The sequence below is a fragment of the Dryobates pubescens genome, chromosome 8, assembly GCF_014839835.1.
Source record: "Dryobates pubescens isolate bDryPub1 chromosome 8, bDryPub1.pri, whole genome shotgun sequence".
NCBI lineage: Eukaryota > Metazoa > Chordata > Aves > Piciformes > Picidae > Dryobates > Dryobates pubescens.
The window spans coordinates 18,387,799-18,408,130 of record NC_071619.1 but is presented as its reverse complement, the minus strand read 5'-3'; the positions used below and the strand labels follow the sequence as shown (position 1 = coordinate 18,408,130).

General features: G+C 43.1%; 1 protein-coding gene across 3 annotated transcripts in view; it reads right to left on the bottom strand.

Moving 5' to 3' along the window:
- The window catches only part of PAX2 (paired box 2), an 82,561-nt gene that overhangs the window by 43,089 nt on the left and 19,140 nt on the right, over nt 1–20,332 (bottom strand). For all 3 annotated transcript variants that reach the window (XM_054163292.1, XM_054163289.1, XM_054163291.1), the window contains exons 4-5: nt 5,649–5,734; nt 3,518–3,637 (exon numbers count right to left, since the gene is read on the bottom strand). In XM_054163292.1, the coding sequence (XP_054019267.1) occupies nt 3,518–3,637; nt 5,649–5,734 (206 nt within the window). The remainder of the gene's footprint in view (nt 1–3,517; nt 3,638–5,648; nt 5,735–20,332) is intronic.

Genomic DNA, 20,332 nt, shown 5'->3' with positions numbered 1-20,332 from the left:
TTTACCTAGTTTTTTTCACCTTTTATCCTTCTGGACTTCTGGCTGCTTCTCCTTAGTGTGACAATTATCCTACTGAGCTTGGCCTGCCATCACAGCATAGCACAGCACTAGGATTGTGAAGAGTCATAAATTCCTGTTTCCATCTGTAGATCGATACTTTAAGCCCCTCAGTGGTCTTAGCAAAGTCACTACACACTGCAGGGCCACTTCTGTCTCTGGACAGTGGTGGGTATAAGGAGAAGGTCTGAGAGAAATCACAGCACATTGGTAGTGTCTTCAGATTGCAAGAAATGTCACACACTGTGCTACACAAGTGTTGGTGGACTGTGTTAGCCAAATGATTTTTTAAATCCTAGAAGACCAAATCTCTGCTTTGTCTAATCTGTCATGACAGTCAGAGGGTTTGCAATCCCTGGTCAACAACTGACAAAAGGAATGTGTGGTGTTTACAGGACAAACCCTGGGTATCCTTCCTAGGCACTCATCTCAGGAAGACAGACTCAGTTTTAAGGAAGGACACGTGATCTGATAGTTCCTTGTTGTGGCTAGTAGATAACCAGAGCTACTTTCCTGCTAGCGCTCTCTCAATGCATAGTCCTCCCAGGCCACCCTTGCAGTTGATAGGTTGAGATTTCCTCTCTTCCCTCTAACTCCCTGTGAGGGACACACCTGGCTGTCACTGTCCATCGCTGAGCCCACCTCATGCATCCGTCTGGCTCCTTCTGTCCAACTCGGGAGTTCTGCTACATCATCTTGACACATAATTATCTCTCCTCTTCTTAATCATCTGTGCTACTGCCTAATGTAGGCACCAGCTGCAGCCAGGAGGACCTGGGGGAGGGGGTGTGTGCAGATAGAGGCTCCTCTGTCTTTCTCCCACTGTGTTTCCCCCAGTCATCACAGAGGTTGCTAACAAGGTTTTCATAACTCAGGATTCAGAAGCAGCTTGGTACTTCCTTCTTCCTCCTGAACTGCATTCCTCACAGAGGAATCCTTGCAGCTGAGATGGTCCAACAGAGCAGAAAGAAAGAGAGAGCAGTGCTGCTGCTTCTGCCTCCTTTAGGGAAGAGCCACTCCCAAAATGCTGGGAAAGTAGATGTGCTCTGGGAGCCCATGAGGGCTTTTCAACGCAAGAATAAACCCTGCAATTAAGAAGCTGCAACAAAACAGTGCTTAGAAGCTCTGGGAAATACTGACTGAGAGGGTGTATGCATCCAGCATGAGCACGAAAGAAATACCTGCACTGAATTTCTTGCCAGACTTTCCCTATCTCAGCTAGGAACAATCAAAGCCCTTAGAGCTATGGGGGAGACAGCCCAGGAATCAGTGCAAGTCACTGGCAGTGCAAAACCTCCCCTTGGACTCTTCTAGTCTTAGGACACAGCCCTGAAAAGTGGTGATGTCTTCCAGCATTTCTTAAGGCCAGTGTGAGCCCAGATAACTCTTGGCCTCAGATAACTCACCAGCTGGCAGGTGGTGCCATGGAAGTTTTTTCTGGGACAGGAGCATGGCATCTCCTGTAGTGGATATCTGGGATGGTAAAATTAAAGTTGTTCTCCAAGGCAGTTGTGGCTGTCATGCAACTGCCACCTAAAACTCTGAGAGCTAAAAACAAGCAACTTCAGCAACTTCTCCCAGACAGTCTGGTACCTTTTGTATTCCTAGTGGAGTATGTGGGCTCTTGGCCAACACCAGGGATGTTCCAAGTGTTGCTTGCCCTTCATAAATCAAATCTGGGATGAATTAAGGATGGACACAGAGAGTTGTTCTTACTGTCAATACATCATTGTGAAGTATCACAATCTTAGATGACTGCTTCATTGTTTCTGTGTTCAACGGTACTGCTCAAAAAAAGCTCAGGTTCTGAGGCTGGAAGTGACTGCGTGGCTGCATCTAAAGTGGGATGATCTTTTCAGGTATTTGAAAGAATAGCTGCTAAAGCCAGACTGAACCATGTCATTTCAAAATGAGATATGGAGGCACCATATTGAGAGCTGGTGATCGCCATGCTGGACTGTATGAGAAAGGGGTTCACAAAACACCCAGGTAATTTCCAAGAACATTAGAGAAACCATCATAACCACTAGAGAAACTAGTCACTTCATTTAAAATATTACTATTTCCAGAATATGTAACGATGGGAAATGCTGGAGGAGTTTGCAGTGTTTGCAGTCTCTCATTCCTGACATTTTTTGACTTTGAGGCATTGGCTCAGCCCTTCCATTGCTACACTTTTCTCTTAGCTGGGCCCTACTGCCATCTAGCTGGGAAATGGATCTTCCTCTGGGGTCTGATCCAATTTCCAGTGGCATGAGTTAGGAGCTGGATTGGGTCCTTGCCTCTCGTTTTGTTTTTGTATTAGGGAGAAAGGGATCATAATGACTGCCTTTTTTCCTTGGGATTATTCTGTGTATTTGGATGCGAAACTTACAGATGTGAACCTCACCAGAACCGATGCTGACAAAATCACTAGCAAACCCCCAAAATGCAGCATCTCTTTCAGGATAGCTTTCTCTTCTCACCATGTATCACAGAGAAACCTCATGTTCTCTTGCACCACACAGCCTTACAGTTACAGTACACACTAAGCCACCTATACCGCTATGAAGTCCCCTCATGCAACAGGCAACAGTAGAAAACAACATACTGAAGGCAGGACTGCACCAAACAAACTGGTCAGGCACTACTTTTAGAATAAAAATTCACCTCCTGGCCCTCAATTTTTTAATGCATCACATTTAAAAAGCAAGATTGAAGAAAAAAAAATTAAAAGCCACTGTTAATAGCAACAAGACCTTACCTATCCATCTTGACACAGTCTGTCTAGACCTGAGACTCCAGCTTTTGCTCATTTCAGGATTCACTTTGCCCCAAGTCCTTCCCATCAGATAGGAAGGAAAAGGTGATAGCTTAATCCTAATCTCTTTGAACCTGAGCGAAAGGCTTAGATAACAACCACAAGGCTACAGTACTCAGACCTCCTTTTCATCTTTCAGACTGTTATAAGTGTGGCATTTCTGCTGTAGAATTCTACCCATTGAAAACTGGGCCTTATGATCACCAAGTAATGTAGCTCATGGCACATCACAGGGCAGGAACTTGTTTGCAAGGGGAATGAAAGGTAAGTCCCACATTGCTGGTGCTTCTCTGAGATGCCATTTTGTTTGAAAATGAATGAGTTGGGGAAACCACGTTTACCCACAGTTCAAAGTCTGGGCACCTGCTGGCACCTGGGGAGTTCAGTTCCAGCCATTTCCAGCAGTGAATGAACTTGGGATCAGCTCCAGCAATGGAGACGGCTCTCTGCCTGCTGAGCAGATGTCTGGAGATGCAGCCTGTCATGAAAGGGCCTTGGAAGAAGAGCATTCCAAGCCAGCAGGGCAGTGGCAGGGAACTGGTCTCTGTTGCTAAAACTGATCTAGCCCCTGGAGCAGCTGCAAACCTTGGCCTGAAATTGGAGCCTGTACGTGGGGACAAAGAATATAAAAGGGAGGATGAGCTTCTCCCCTCCCCCTACCTTCATCACGTTTCCTCTTCTCGCCATTCGACCGAGGAATCCCCAGGATCCCGTTAATGGAGTAAGAGCCCACTGGATCATTGGAGGCACTGGAGACGGGAGGGGATGCTGTGCTGGGCACTGGACAAAAGGAAAAGGGAAAAAGGGCCATGAGGAGAGCAGCACAGCACTCAGGGTGCCCCCAGCTGAAAGCTACATATGCCACTTTTCTCATAGGAAAGCCTGGGCATTAAGCAGACTCCCAGTCCCTCACACTGAAGGACTCCTATTTGCTCTACAGCTAGGGTTGTTGCATCCCAACTTTGCCAGTGTGTTCCTACCGTAGCTCCATAGCCTTCCAGTAAGGGCCATCAATACAAGCAAGTGTATTCTATCAGGAAGCTAAGCCTTATTGTTATATCCTAGCTCTGAGCAGGCTTCCTAACACATGCTATGGTAACTGAGTGCAGCCCTGCACATGCCATATTCTTGAGTGACTTCCCAGTCCATCCATATTTTGCCAGATCATTTCCTGTCAGCACTTTTTGACCAGGAGTGCACATGTTCTGTCTTAGCCAGATCAGCCTCTTACATGCCCACTCAAAACACTCATTGAAAAACTGCCTTCTTACCATAGGTTACAACCACTTCAACACTGGGCCAATACATTCAGTTCCCTAGTAGAACAAATAGTGAGTTGGGGATACATCCTCCAACCTAAATTAGTAAGACTCTAGTGTCTCCCTTTTACCCTGACCAGTGTCAACAGGCAGATGCCTTCTGTGTCTGTATGATTTCCCAATATATCAGAAATGAGAAGTCATCCACATTAGAAATCATCGCTTCATGGTAATTTGGGGTTTATGGTATAAAACAAGCAGAACTATGCATCTAGTAGGCAGGCCCATTATGTCCCAGTGTGTCCCAATAATGGAGAGAATATCCCAATTCTCTTATAGACCACTACCTATCATTCAGCTCATGAAGCACTGAACTGAAGCAATCAATACCTCCAATATGAGCCTTCGAGGATGGAGCGGAACCTGTCAACACCATCTAATGTAGATCCACACTTTTCAGTACATCGCAGAGCAATGAGAGACTCCAGTAGCAACACTCACAACCACTGTCCCAGTTCAGACAATGCATTCCCTAGATGTTGCACTACTTTTCCACAAAGGAATAATATCTGCCAACTCCATCTGTTGTGGTCAGTGATTCCCAGTTCAGTGAGCAAGTTCAGATTTAAAAAGCATCCAGAAATGCTCTTCCATTCTGGCCCATTAATTCCATTGTTCTCCTGAACACAATTCATATGCAGGATTATATCTGCCAGCTCTGTCCCATGTAGACCAGCACTTTCCAGTAAATCTTTGTACAGCAGTTGATTTTCAGTAAGCAACAGTATCAAAGAGCCACAAATATATTTCACAGTATCCCAGAGTACTGTATGGTTTCTCCTGTTCTTGATAAAGCTATGCTAGCAGCAACAGACATATGCACCACAGAGCCCACAAAGTGAAAAGTATCTCATCACACATCTAGCACAGTACCTTTAGACACAACAGACTAAGAGACATTTGGTCACTTTATTACAGACTCCACCTTCTGCTCACCTCGATGAACCCATCTCCCCCATCAGATAATGCATTTTCTCAGTGAAATACACCCTTAAGATACCTGACTGCAGAGCCAGGATAATGACAAACTTGATTGCGAAGCATCAGGAATATCTTACCCAGGTCTGTGTATCACTAACTCTAAGAAATGCACCAGTTCCAGCAAAGGGAGAGAAAATAAAGTGGGAGAGAGAGGGGAAAATGGAGTCAAAGTAAGGAGACAAAAGGTGAAGGTGGTGCTTAGACAAGATAGTGGTAAATACTTCTCTCTAGGGAGACAAAGCAGAGAGCATGAACGTGAAATGGATGTTAAGGCAAAATCACTTCAGGCAAGCCCCTGTCTTGGGCTGGTTTCTCTGCCACGATTCCCTTCTCTTCAGTAGTAAGAGAAACAAAGAACAGAAACCACTGAGGTTTCTTTTCCCCTACTCCCTCCTCCTTTTTGCTCTGCTTGGCGTCTACTTGTCAGAATTTGTTCCTTCAACTAGGCTTCATTTTAATTTCTACTTGTTGTGTCATGCCAGTCTTCTTACCAATAGTATGTCCTGGTGCAGTCACACCTGTCCCACTCCCATCTGGTGTTGGGTGAAAAGGTTGCTGAACTTTGGTTCTGATGATCCTGGAAAAGAACAAAACATGTACAGAACTTAGTGCACCTTCTCTGTGCATTTACATACCCACAGTCCTAGGTATCAGAACCTGAAGGCCTGATCTGAGCTCTAGATGCAGCGGAGTGGCTTCATTTGCCTTCTTGTAGTCCTATTTCTGCTGCTTTAATGGTCCAGTTCCCAGAGAACTGTCCTTGCTCTGCTCTGTCATTTTTTCCCCAAATTTGGGTATTTGCTGCATAACTGTGATGCTCAATGAACAAGCTAGGATCTCCTGTCTGTTAGCAACTGCATTAGTATTTATGATCTGGTCTACCAGCACGATCACGAGGCAGTCTTTGCAGCTAAAAGAGCTGTACAAATAGTGTAGATTTAATTTTGTTGTGTACCTAAAAAATACCTTTCTGGCATAGCACTTAATGCTTTGAACTGATGGATGTTTTCCCAAAGCTCTTGATCTTCATAAATGAGAAGATGGGAGCAGAAATCCAGCTGAGGTCAGTGGTGATAAGAAATCACTGGCACCTAGTAGTACATGACTGGCAAGGTCCCTTGCCAGTCCTGGCAAAGGCTGGGTGTTTGTGGCTTGGGTACATCTGTTTCACCAAAGAACTCAGAGGAACTGTGGGAGGGCAAATTCTTTTCTGAGGCTAAGACAAGCCTCTCTAATTAGGATGAAGGCTGCAAATGCTCTTCAACCTGAGTTTCTAGAACTCTCAGCCCTGCATTGTATTAGCTTTAACTTCTCTCCAGAAAGTGAACGCAAATAATGCATTTTCCCTACCCACACGAGAGCTTCCCTTAAAGATTTGTTCAAAAAGTAAGCAGGCAAAACTTCAAAGAGCAAATGAGTGGCATGGATTGAGATAGGCAGAGATATTGAGAGAGTCTTTGTGAAAAAGCACAAGTCCTGAGAGTGAAAGCTTCTTAGGAAAAGAAAGGTATTTCAGAGCATATTGCCTCAGCACATTGGGAAATTTCTGTACACACATTATGAAGTCTGGGCAGTAGCTGGAGTGAGTAGTGGAGAGGCTGACTGGGATTTAGCTGGAGACAGGGACTGTCAAGGTTCTAGCTGGGGACAGAGATCCAGATCCTCACCCCATATATGTCAGTGGTACTGGGGGCCCAAATCTATATCTGCTGAGGATCTATTCAGGTGTCTGAGGACCTCAGGGCCAGAATCTGAGGTCATGCTGATTCACACTGGCTGAAGAACTGATCTCAGAAGTTTGTGCTAGGGCAAATAATACAACTTTTTTCTTCTTTTCTGGTCATTTGGCTTTGTTTTTTTTCTTTTTCTTTTCTCTTCTCTCACATTCCCCCTAAAACCCCCTGAAGTGCCACTCTGGTTGTGTGAGTTTATTGATTTCCCCCAACCTAGAGAAACAGAAAGAGGGGATGGGGTGCAGGCAAAGGGATGGAAATAGAAAGCTATAAATTATTTGTGACAGGAAAGCAATAGTGCTAGAGTGCTGAGCACAAGTCCCGTGTCACTATTAGATTCCTTTTAGCCTGATGACACTGTAAAAGAGGTTAAGTGTCTGATGGAATCGTACACCTTGGGGGCAGGGGCAGTCCAGGAGCAGAACAAGCCACAGAGAGCAGGTATATCAATTCTCCAGGCCAATAATATTCCCCTCATTGATCGCAACACGAAGTTCAAAAATCTCATTATAGCCAGGCAGACCTGGAACTTTTTAAAAATCAATAGAGTGATATAATGTATGTATACTTTGTATAAATGTATCTATCCATCCATCCATCTGTCTACCCAAAATCTGCCTGAAGGTGTCAAAGATAACCTACACATTATACTGTGTTATATTCTATTGTAGTGTAGCATAGTGAATGGATTAGAAGATTTCCCCTGAAGCCTTAGATGCCATATTATAAAATATCCTGTTAGCACTGAGATGACATCAGACAGTTCCATTCATGCTGAGATATGACATCAGATTTGACATTCATACTGGGACATAGCATCAGACGGCTCAGCTTCTACTGAGGGGAACCATAAGATGATCTTAATTACATTGATATGGCTGATCAGGCTGTGCTGAATCATGCTGCATGAAAATTGCAAAGTTTCAAAAAGCCATTTAGAGTAAAAACAGCCTGGAAATGATGGTGGTATAAAATGCCTGTCCATAACGCTTCAAAAATTCAGGCAAGGGGCTGAAGAGGAAGGTTCAGTTTTCTTCGCCATTCAGTACATGGTCCATGGGTTGAGAATGCCAGTTAGTGCCAGTTGTAGCTATGTTTCCTGAGACGTGTCCATTAGGAACTGGAATGAGACTTACCAGCTCATTCCACCAAGTAGCTGTCAGCTGATAATGATTTTCGGTCACTACCAACCAGGGCCAGATTTCATCTAGTGACCCTGAGGTGAAAGGCTCTGTCCAAAAACGTTCCCCCTCTTAAGAATGAAACTGGGTTTATGACAAGAGAAAATTCCTGCAAATGGCGAGCAAAAGGGAGCAGTTTCAGTTGTGCAACCTCCCGGTGGCTTGGGTCAAATAATTCTCAGCAAATATAGAAGTTATTTTCAATGGCTTAAAGAAGTGGTAAGTCATGAAGAGGCTTTCCCCAGCAGTGCTCCTTTGCCATACAGTCACAAATGAATTCTAGTGTTGTAAGAGGAGAAACTTCAGCACCCTAACGCTCAGTACAGAATATGGCAAGCATCCCCCTGGGTCGATTCCTTTAGGGACAGTGATAAACAGCAGGATAGCCAAGCATCACGGCTGCTGCTTTCAGAGGCTTTGAGTGAGTCTGTCCTACATGAGACCACTTAATGAAATAGCAGATGAAAGATGAACAGAGCTGACCTAGTACTGTAGCAACAGATGCAGAATGATAATACTGTCTTTAAACTTTGGGACTGCTGAAAGCTTCTCACTCCTACCAGAGACTGAAATACGCAATAAACCAGCTCTGCTGCCTCAGAGCTAGGATTTCTGGATTACTGCTTTGTGAGAAGGGACAAAACCTTGCTCACCTCTTGCGGCCTTTGATGGCTTGTTCTTGCCTCTAGACACTGGAGAAAGACAAGCCTTTTTGCAGAAAATTCCCGAGCCCTTCCCAAATGCAGAAGGGACGCAGATCCAGACACACCAGTCAAGCAGTGCTGATTTCTTGAAGTGAATGTTGATATTTTCGGATAGCTTTCTTTCCTCCAAAAAAAACTGTCACTTTGGACTAAACTCATCCTTGCTCTAATTCCATCATAGTCACCGATTCCAATAACAGCATTTGTCTTTAATTAGGGACATAAACTGCTTCTTACTCTGAATTCCCAATTTTCATTTTCCAGCGGAAAGATTTTTTTGTACAAGTTGTCTACTTTGAGTTTTGGAGAATATACAAAGATTTAATACGTAACCTTCTGAAGTTTCAGCAACAGGACATTTATAGATCTTTGATTGCAGTAAAGCAACTGAACCTCATTTCACAATCTGAATTTAATATGCGATATTATCTTAAGTGATGGCATATAATGTCATTACAGTGCATAGTATCACACTGTGAATTATACATCCATTTCTGGAATTCATGAGTTGCCATAGTTGGCTTATAGTAACTCTTTTAGAGTTAATACTGCATATAGCTCCAGCTGAAACCAACTGTCTGTTTCCAAATGCCTTTGATTTTCTTAAACGTTCAGCATTAGATCATGATTCCCCAATGTTTGAGTTCTGTTTTGTTAGTTTCAGCAGTTTTAATGCAACTCCATTCGCTGATTCTGAATACAGATGGACAGACAAAAATCCCTTCTCCTAGTTTACAGTTGTAACAAGCTCTAATCAAATTTGGCTAAGGTCGTAGAAAGAAATATTAGGAGTTAAAATTAGCTGAGCCATAGTTCTTTCCGAGGAGCAGAACTTGCTTTCAGTCCTTGTAAACATACAAGTAAAAAATCACTTCTAAACTTGTCCAGAAATTATTTGCTAAAAGAATGACAGACCACAAGAAACATCCCTCACTCCTCTGACATTTCTATTCAAACTCTCTTACTGCCTGAGATATTGCGTGGTTTCTCCTTTCTTATTATTGCTGGCAAAGTCTTTAGACAGTATCTCAAATTTTAAGGGGGAAAAAAAAAATCATACTAGAGCTGATCAGAGGGAGATGAGGAAGGTCTGAATCATCTTTGGTCCCAGTCTAGCAATTCTTTTCATCCTGAAGAACAGTGTGAAGTTGCACTAAGTGGAAAAGTGATGTGTCCTGCTGCCCCAAAGACACCCTGACAGATTTCAGAAAGCCCTGATATCCTCACTATGATAATATTCCTTTGTCGTGGATTATTTTTCAGAGTGGAAGGATACACTCAGCAGAGCACCAAAGTCCTTGTAATTGTTTTGGAGCATTCATATTTTAAATGCTCCATATTAGAAGCACATTACAAGACCCCAGGGTGTGCATTACTGGGCAATTAAAGCGGTTCTTGGAAGGCTAACATTGTGAAACTTCAGCCTTTTCTCTGCAGTGTGTCCAAGGGAGGCTGTGATGGCCAAGGAACACACACCCTGCTGTGCCGCGCTGCTTAATTAGTGCTGGGCTGCAATGCTGAGCCATAGGCTGTGCCGGCGGTAGGGACAAGCCAGCCTGCAGGGGACTTGGTGCAGAGCTAAGCGAGACAGTGATGCCTTCTCTGCATCAGACTGCTTCCCACAAGCGGGCTCATGACCATCTCAGCAACACTTCTATCAAAGAATGCCAGAGCAAAACAGGGAGAACATGAGGTGGGAAGAGGTTCCTTGGTGACAGGCCCCATGGAGCCAACAATATCCCACCGGCAGATCGGTGCTGCACAGGCACAGTGAGCTCTGCACATGGCTTTGGTTCAAATAGGAGAGAGTGTTATGTTTCTGTGCATGGGTCAAGATACAGTTCAATTCACAGCTGAGCACAGGAAAAACGGAAAAAACCCAAGTCTCGTTTGCACAAAGTTCAAAATAGAAAGCAAGTTTCATAGCATGGTGAGGAAGAATAACCAAGGGACTTGGAGAGTGAAGGTAAGGAAATAGAAAGTCTGCTACTTAGTGCCTAATCCGACTTAGGGAAAGGGCTTCAGTTCCTTGCTCTGTCATGGACCTCTCATCAAGACTTTGGACAAATGGCACTTCTCTCTGTGCTCTGTTTCCTGCCTGAAGTGTGAAGATAGGAGCATTGCCGTGCCACCTGGGGCACAGTGAGGACAGCTGAAAGGAGGAGTGAAGGGCTCAGACTCTCTAATAACAGGGGCCAAGTAAGTGCTTCAGCGAGCTGTAGCACAGTATTGGCTTTGTTCCCCTGCTTGAAGCAGAAATGACATGTACCCTGCTGACAGTGGCTGTACGTGAAGAGAAGGGAGGTAGGAAAGGCAACAGGAGCTGTATTTCAGCAGTACTGGCTTTGGTGAATGGGTTTGAATTTGAAGCAGATGCAGTTAGGAAGATCAGAGCTGCAGTTGCCCCCTCCTCAAAAGCCACAAGATAATTTCCATTAGGATGGGGGGGGAGGGGGAAGGCAGTAGTATCTCCTACTGTTCTCAATCTAATTCAACACTTGCAACTCTCAGAACAACAGCTGACATTGGCAGGAGCAGCAGACTCAGCTTCCTTGCTAGCTGGCCTGAGGCTCTGGCACTCCCTGCCAAGACAGCAGAATGCCTCCAAACTCTGCCATATTCAGGGGCCACCAGAAATATTCACACATTCAGACCCTCTTCTGACACAAAAATTGCATTTCCTTCTCCTTAACTTTTGGAAAGGGAGAGAGAAAGATGACTATGTACTACTGCATTAGTATATAAGCACAAATACAACAGATTAATTAGACTGACTAGATCAATTGCTAGTCATGTAAGGTGAATGAAGAATTATTACCTATTTTCCAGAAGCTTCCAAATGAGAGGTCACAAATGGGGAGCTCACAAATATTTCAAAACAATCTGAGCCCTCCCTGAGAAGATTTCAGTCCTTATCTGCTGTTAATCTGTGTAGGTCCATCAACTTCACTGGAGCTACACTGACATCGTGCCTGAAGATACAGGGGAAAAAAGTTCCACTTTGTTGCAAGGTAGCCTGCTCACTCCAAACACAAGAGAAAGCCCAATCCTGCTCTGTTCTCGCATTGCATTTCTTGGCTGCACTCTGAGGAGAGGCAAAATTCACAGCAGCAGTTTTACTATGTGAAGAGCTTAGAGAGGAGCTAGGATTTTTTTGTTGTTTTAAATCAGTGACCCATGATGACACCATATGGTTTTATTTCATTTAATTTGAGCAGAGCATTAGCGTTCAGCTTCTAGCAGATCTGTACCCATTCCAGTTCTGCTGTGCTACACGGTACAAGTCCCGGCATAAGGAAGAGGGGTGGAAGGAAAGAAAGATGATGCTACCTGCCTTTTGAAGAGGGGGAGATTTGCCAGGCAGGGGGCTGGCCTGGCAGCTCATTTTGCTGAGCAGTTACACACAACTTCATGCCACTGGTACTGATGGGGTTGACAGTGGTCAGCTCCATACATATAGGCTGCCTAGTCTGGCCTTCCAGAATAAATTGCTGGTTTAGACTTTAAGAAACATTTTCGCATTAATGCAAGTGGATTTATGTTAAGATGCAAAATTCACCTGGAAAACAGAAAGTGTGCTTGAAGAGCTCCTGTGTTATGCAACGCTGTGGCTAGTAGAGCCACTAGGACCTGGGCCTACTGGCTTACAGCTGGCTAAAGTATATCTACATGAGCTGCAGTCGAGCAGTCACTGCAGCATAGAAATGTCCTCAGGCAGGTGTTTCTACTTTTATTACACTCAGTTCTCATTTGGAAGGCTTTCTTCACAGTCAGGAAAGCAGAAATTCATTAAAATCCAAACATCTAGAAGATGTCATACAGTTTACAAAATATTGGAAGCAAACTTGATCCTGGGCATAGATGTTTGACAGCCTAGGTTTAAGGTGAATTCAGGAAATCTTAATGGACAGAAAGAGTTCTACTGATCTTGGACAAACACAGGCCTGCAAGGAACCACCTGCATCAAGTCAAAATTCTGTTATCGTAGGAAAGCATGGAGCAGATGTTGAGCCCACAGCACCCATGAAAGCATCCATCCCAGCAGCTGCAGACCCATCATTCGCCCCCAATGAACTCATAATCTGCCACAAAAGACCAAAATCTTCAAAACTGACAAGGCACAGGAAGACAGCAGCAGAGAAGCATTGCTGGGAGCTAGGACCCTTCACTAGCACAAGATTCCTGCCATGCAAATGCTTGTAGGAATTAATCATCTTCTAAGAGTACATCTACACTGCAATAACTGCAGTTCAAAGCCACATCTTCTGTTATCTACAGGCTGGCTGGCTTGGGTCCTGCTAGCAGCACTGCTGCAGCAGAATGGAGCTGGAGGAGGGCACAGCTCCATGAGCTGCCAACACACTGCTGACTGCTACACAGCACGGGCTGAAGCTGACAGAACAGCGGCTGTGCCAGCAGGTGAGTTAAGAAGACCTACAGAAACACATAGGCTTGCCAAGGTTAAATATCTTAATCTGAAGCATGGGAACTTTTAATTGAAAGCTTTGCTTTGAGCCCATTTCCAGTTATTAAAATTCAGGAGTCTGTGCTGAATTCCTTGTGGACATACAGTTTGATTAACTGAATACATGTGTGTGCAAGGAAAGGAGTCTTGAACTGGGAAGAACTGGCTAAATGTAGATAACATTCTCAACTCTCTTGCAAACTATGCCATATCTGGTATTTGTGTAAAACCTCAGATCTTGAAGATAAGCAGTTATTTCAGCTTTCATTTAATACCAAGGTATTTCTGGCTTTCATGGCTGCAAAAACCAGGTGGAAGTGGGACCTGGCTGCCTCCCAAAGGGCCAGAACTGGAGGCAAAGGGAACGAAAACCAATACATTCTTATTTACATCCTTGTGAATTTTCTGCCAGTCTTGTGTTGGAGGGTATTGACTCAGAGCTTTTTAACTTCTGGACTTGGCAGCACTGTACTCTGTAGAGTGCTCAATGGCAGTGCATGCTTGCATGTGTTGGGTAAGTGTACAGAGGTGTCTGTGTGTGTGTGTATATCCCTTAATATTTGTCAGAACTAGTGAAAATTTCATTGTGGACCCCTTACTAGTAGAAGGTGTTTGCCCTGAATCAAAATCAAAACCAGACCAGTGCTGGAAATATGTCAGTTTGGATTCAATGTTATTTTCACCTTGAGTTTTAAGTATATAAATGAAATTGTGAGAAGAATTTAAACCATAACTGAATAGGGAAAAGAAGAAAGAAAAAACCCCAAACCAACAAACTTTAAAATAACCTTTTTAGGGTGAATGAGAGACAATACATTAATAAAATAAATAGAATATTATATTTTGATATTATGGAAAGAGCAGATTCTAACTACTGATATGTAGCTGTAGAACCTTATTAAAGTTCTGATTCAAGACCACATTGAAAAGCTGAAAATTTCCACAGAGAACCAGAATCTTTTCCTTCCTGTTCTAGTCCTCACTTCTCATGGTATTATTTATTTCTTGCTTTATCGTGCCACCCAAAGCAGTCAGGCATGGGCGAGCACTTCAGTATGCAGGTGCTAGATAGGCTCCCAGCATAAAGTTGGTGTCCATCTGCACAGAAGATAGTTTAGTTTTCATATTTATAGAACAAAGCCATCTTTTGGTAATTAACAGACACATTTGTAGCCTGTCTGCTTGTCTCATGTAAGTCACTATCAGCACTAGTGTTTAGAAAATAGGTGTATGTTTATGTATTTGTGCTGTGTTCTCAGATGCAATAGTATTTGTCTCTTGTATGTTTTAATTTACCACACAATGTGCATACTCTTTTTTATTTGCCCTATAGGTCTGCATTTGTAACTGTAGCTATGTAGAGTTAGACATTTGGGTCACATATTATATATTCAGACCCATGAAAGAATTAAAAACATTTATTCAACCATTACAGTTTTTAACAGAGTTTAATGGGCAAATAGGCTGTTCAGATCTGTGCTTGTAACCATCACCAGCTAGCTATATGGGTGTTTTTGTGTAATAATGCACAGTTATTACAAATAGTAAGTCACTAACCAGCTATAACTCATCCGTAACAAGGCTATAATATTCATGATGTAATAGCTAACATATCTGAATACTGATACATAATTGATGTGGAACCTTGCTGTATTATAAGGCCCATACCTGTGTGTACAGTTGCATAGCTGTGCAAGTTTGTGAGTGCAGATCTGCTCTGTTTCTAAACTGTGTATCTGGTATCCACCCGATTAACTGCAGAGCTATGGCTTGCTGTGAGCATTCAGCTACCTATTAATTCTAACCTTTTTTGTTGCAATTGTGATGGCTGATAGAGTACACTGGACTTTTGGCCCCCCTTTTCCTGGCCCTTGTGTGAATCCAGTCTCTGTCTATAGGCATTTACAGTCTTTGAGTTTTACCTGCTATGGATGTGCAAGATAACTAATTTTCACTTAGCTGAATGTGTGAAATTGAAGTAGTCCAGTTAAACTACGTTACACCTCTGACTCCCTAGTTTGGAATTATAGCACCTTTAATTCAGTTTAGTTTGATTCACTTTGGAAATGAAGTAAACCAAACTCAATTTAGGACACTCAGATTTTGAATGAGCATCTGAAGAATATTTTAATGCTTTTAACCTATGCATTTGAAAGTTAATTCAGATTTATTTTATTGCTTGCCCCTGTGTAAACAAGCCTGTTGCCTAACCCCTTCCAATGAAACCATCTCAGCTGAGACTCCTTCAACAACTCCAACTGACAAACAGCCTCCCAGGAGCAGGAGTTTACATGATCCTCCCACACGCACAAGTGTTTCATCATCCCTACATCCCCATGCTGGCAACTTTTCTCCCTGTGAGCTTTAGTAATAGCTCTAAGACTGATTTGTCCAGAACTTGACACATGGAGCCAGGCACTAACAAGGGTAAACATGTAAGTGCAACACTGTCTAAAGACCTGAGTTGCAAATATGTAATTATTCAAATTTTACAGTTTAAGCTTCTGCAGTGGAATACTCTATTGCAAATTACAAGATATTCTTCCTGAAAATCACAATATTCCAGAGACCTTTAGTGATTTTGTCAAGTTCCATTATTCCAAAATGGTTCCCTTAAGTACCTATTCACCTAATGGATCAGAGTACCTTCAGCTGTAAATTAGCATCTATTTAATTTTTTGATCTAATTTCAACAGAACAAGATCAGATGAAATCAGGATTCATAGGCAGAGGACTACAGAGGAACACAGGGAGTGGTATTTGAAAAAATATAGTACCATTACATTTTTTCCTTTAATATATTGTAGTCTAAGATGACAGGAGGTAGCATAAGATGGCCCAAAGATTCTCTCTTGCCAGATTTAAAGAGCAGGTGCAAAATCAATTGTAAACAAAACAATCCTAGAAATTACACAGGAGTGTATTTTTAATGCAAAAAAAAAGATTAATTTTTTGTAAGCTTCACCATGGAAATTTAAAACTGTTCATTGCTTTGCTTAATTTTAAACTGACACTGTATATTTGTCTTCCTAGGAAGAAAATGCTGTCAGACAGTAATTTTATCATAATGTAAAAACACCCTTGAAAATCTGCATTTTGGAACATCTCAACTCAGAGAAAGTGCCTGCCCTAAGTCTTTCCTAACAAGTCAACCAGACAAACAAACAAAACCAAACAAAGAATGCCTACTTAAATATCCCAAGCCACGAAGTACTATCTGATTAGATGGTTAAGCTATATATATGTGGTTGATTTTATTAAGTTAGTGCTAATGAATAAATGTTGTCTGATGACTACTACAGTCTCAGATCCTTGGTAGAAAACTGGCATAGTTTCACTGAACCAGTTACGAGTGTAATATAATAAAGACATGGTCCTGTATATTAATATGCTTGTGCAGAATGCATTTGAGCATTTGTGGACATCCATTTATGTGCAGCTAGCTAAAAAGATATCACTGTAAGTAAAACCTAGGTTGCAGCAACACATGAGTTTGCATAACTTTTTGGTTATACAGCAGTACAAGGCTACCCTGCTGTGTCAGTATGTGCTGGTGCATTTGCATGATCATTGCACGTGTGTCACTCTGCAGGTATGTTTCTACTTCTGGGTGTAATCTGGCAGTGGTGCTTTGTGAATAGCAATGAGTTCAGTAAAAGCATGTACATATTTGTATCCATGTGTGCATCTATCTGCATATGGACGGGCTCATGTGGTGTCTGTGGAAGTATTTCTTCTTGTATGGTTTGTGCGTCTCTCCTGTGAGATGAATGCCTTCTCACAGTCCAATCTTAGTCACTGTGTGTGCTTTCCCTACCCTAGAAGACTGCATCCTTAAGCTCTGAAAATGCTAACTGGGCAAAGGAAACCTGGATCCTGACCCACCCACCCTGATGATGGGCTCTGCACCTGATCAGGCTCCTTTTTTCACATTTTTGGTTTGGTTTGGTTTGTTTTCACAGAGACTGTGGACGTAGATTATATGGTACTACATGGGCATATGTAATGCTGTATGTGATGGACTCTGTCTTGCTTAATCAAGATCCCAAGTCCTAATAGTACTTCTAAAGCTATGACACTGCCTTATAGTAATGTTTGCCTATGCTCCAGCAGTCTTCATGTATCGGTGTTTAGGAGGCCATCTGTGTACTTTGTGGCTTTCTATTTGTAGTTTTGTTGAAAGGTTTATCTCCCCTGTGCACATACAGAGCAGAGGGAGGTGGAAAGGAAGGAGTTATTAAATGCCAAGTGGATATGCAATAAATCCCATTGATTTTACAAATTCCAACTTGTCTTCAATCTCTTTCCATTCTTTATCCTGGGGGCACTGCAACAAAACCATATTTTAAATACCTTTTCTTTCCCTTCCCCCTTCCCCCTCCTTCCACTACCCAAAAAAGTGTCAATATTTTATTTGGATTTTTAACTTCACTCCATAACAGTTGTTTGACCTCCTGACTCATGTGAGTCACATAAATTCTGGGACTTTATTCAGGAGCCATGTTCCTGCTATTGAATAAGCAATTTGGGAGGGTGAATTAATGACTTGTGCTGTTGCTGGAAAGTCCCTGAAGAAATATTAAAATTGCTTGCAGACTGAATCAATACTCACTGAACACCCAGCATGAGGACCTGGGCTTTTTAATGGCTACAAAGAGTGGCACTTGGTAGAGGAAGGGGAATTCCTGTACACAAAATGTGCACAGGCACACACTGCTAACAGCAGTCTTCCCCCAGCCTTGCTGGCTTTTTCAATAATGCCACATTCTTGTGTGTGCAGCCTGGGATGAGTTGATGCCTGCTGTGCCAAGGAAAGGACTGAAAGTCCAGGTTCCCTGTCTCCCTCCCAGGAAGATCATGCAGGATTTGCAAAAGCCAGCCGTTCAGGCCGTGTGTTAAGCGCTTGGGTTAGCATGCTCTGGCACAGTCCGCAAGGCACACAGAAGGTCCCTTATTTGTGGCGTTATGGGCATGGTTTATGTGGGCACTTTGCTTTTTTCCTCTCAGAAGAGGAAGGAGACTAGTGCTGTGATAGATTTGGATGTGCTGCTGTGGTTTGGGAAAAGGACAGAGGCACGTCTGAGACAATTTTGTGGGTTTGTGGAACAGCATTTGCATCTGTCCACAGTGTGGATGTGTTGTGTTTCTGATATTCAGTAGAGTTTGCTTTCTTGTGTTGTGTTATGGTGACACTTGAATGGCATGCACCCCTGCTTGTGCTAATATTTTTGGTCATTGAGCAATGGTGCTACTTCAATGGACCACTCTATTTCAAAGGTTGTGTGTGCAACCCTGTATGACCCTGAGTGCCCTGTGGGTCTGCCAGCCTCACTAGGACATGAATGTGCTCAGAGTGCTCCTTGCTGAGGCTTTTACTATTTGTTACTCGCCAGGCTGACAACAGCCCGATTTTGCCCATGCACTCAGTTTTCCTTCAAGCCCCCTCTGGCAAGGGTGGGTTTTGTCACCAGAGTTTTCAAGTCTCCTTTGAGAATGCAGCCCCGTGTTTTGCCATTGTGGTGGTGAATGGCTGTTTTGTATTCACTTGTTGGGCAGCTGTTATTGTGTATTAACACCAGGGTGGGTGCGCTTTGTATGACCGCATGTCTGTCTCATTGATTCCATCAGTATTATTTTGTAATCGTGTGTCTCTGTGATTGAGTTAGTGTGCATTTCAGGGCTCCTGTGTATTGAATAATGATGTCAGGGATTGGGTTGTTTGACTGGGTAATGGCTTCTTTTCAGTGTTGTAAGTGAATGTGTCCTTCTCTTGTTTCCCTGTCTCGGCTGGGGCAGGATCATTTACACTAGGTGATTCCTTAAGATGCTCACATGCACTAAAAGAATATCCCTTCAGCTTCCAAGCAATCCCTGCCAGCAGGGTGTGCCGAGGGTACACTGCTTGCACGTGTGACACACAGGGTGGTACATCTGGCTGGCTCTCAGCTGCGTGCTTCAAGGTCTGTGGCCACTTACTTGTGACTAATTCTGTGTGTGTGTCAGCATATTTCTAAGGCTATGTTAATGTGTTTAAATGTGTATTCACCTTCTGGTGCACACAGGAGTTTTGCTAAGACTTCAGTTATTATTTTAGACAAGTCTCCATATCATAAACATCTTCATGAATATATGCAAGACTATATAGTCCAGTTTCAGATAGATTTGACTGAGTCTGTGAAGGTATCTATAAATGACTACATACATCTACAGTGAAGTGCACACTTGCCTTTGCAAGAGTATTCTTGTGTGACTTTCTATATTAATGCCTAGAAGGGCATTCATGTCAGAGAGCAGATGCTTCTGATCTGTGCTTGACTGCCTGGCAGTGTTCTCATGTCTGACCTGGCCTAGGTGTCTCATATGTCAGCAGCATTCAGCACTAAATATATGTGTTGATAAATTTGAAAAAGCACAATTAATCCCTGGGTTTGTGCAACGGCTTCCAACTTGTGTGCATATAGTGTGTTAATATCCTAAAAAACGTGTAGCCACATTTGGTCCCTTGGAAATGAACAAGGGAGTTCAGTAATTTGTTAGCTGATGATTATATGACATCACTGCATGGAATTATTTGCTCTGCATAGGCAATGTACCTGGCATTGGGCACGTTCTGTGCTTCCTCAGCTATCAGGATTTGGTCCACCAGCAGCATCATCAGACAAAGTCTATGAAAAAGGCTGTGAAAGATCCAGAAAGCTTCCAGGGAGAGGTTTCTGTGCCCTCTCACCAAAATACCCCACTAGGGAAAGACCTGTGACCCCTCCCAGTATGGTCATCTATGTGGCTGGGATTTAGCAAGCCAGTGAGTTTAGCTTCTATTTTTTTGGTGAGGTTGCTAGCAAGTAACTCCTTACTCCTCCTTGCATTAGCTCAAGCCTTGTTGCTTCCCCTATCTCCTGGTTTGTCCTCTCCCACTCTTTCCCCCCCTTTCTCCTCTTATATTCCTGCCTGCATTTAACCTTGAACAGACCACATCATCCTTAGCCCACCCACTGCTTTACCAGCTCCCACCCCTCACACTGGGGTAGTAGCATCAGGGTAATAGGGGGAGGGAAAAAAAATGAGGGAGAGCAGGGGAAGAGAGGGAGAGAG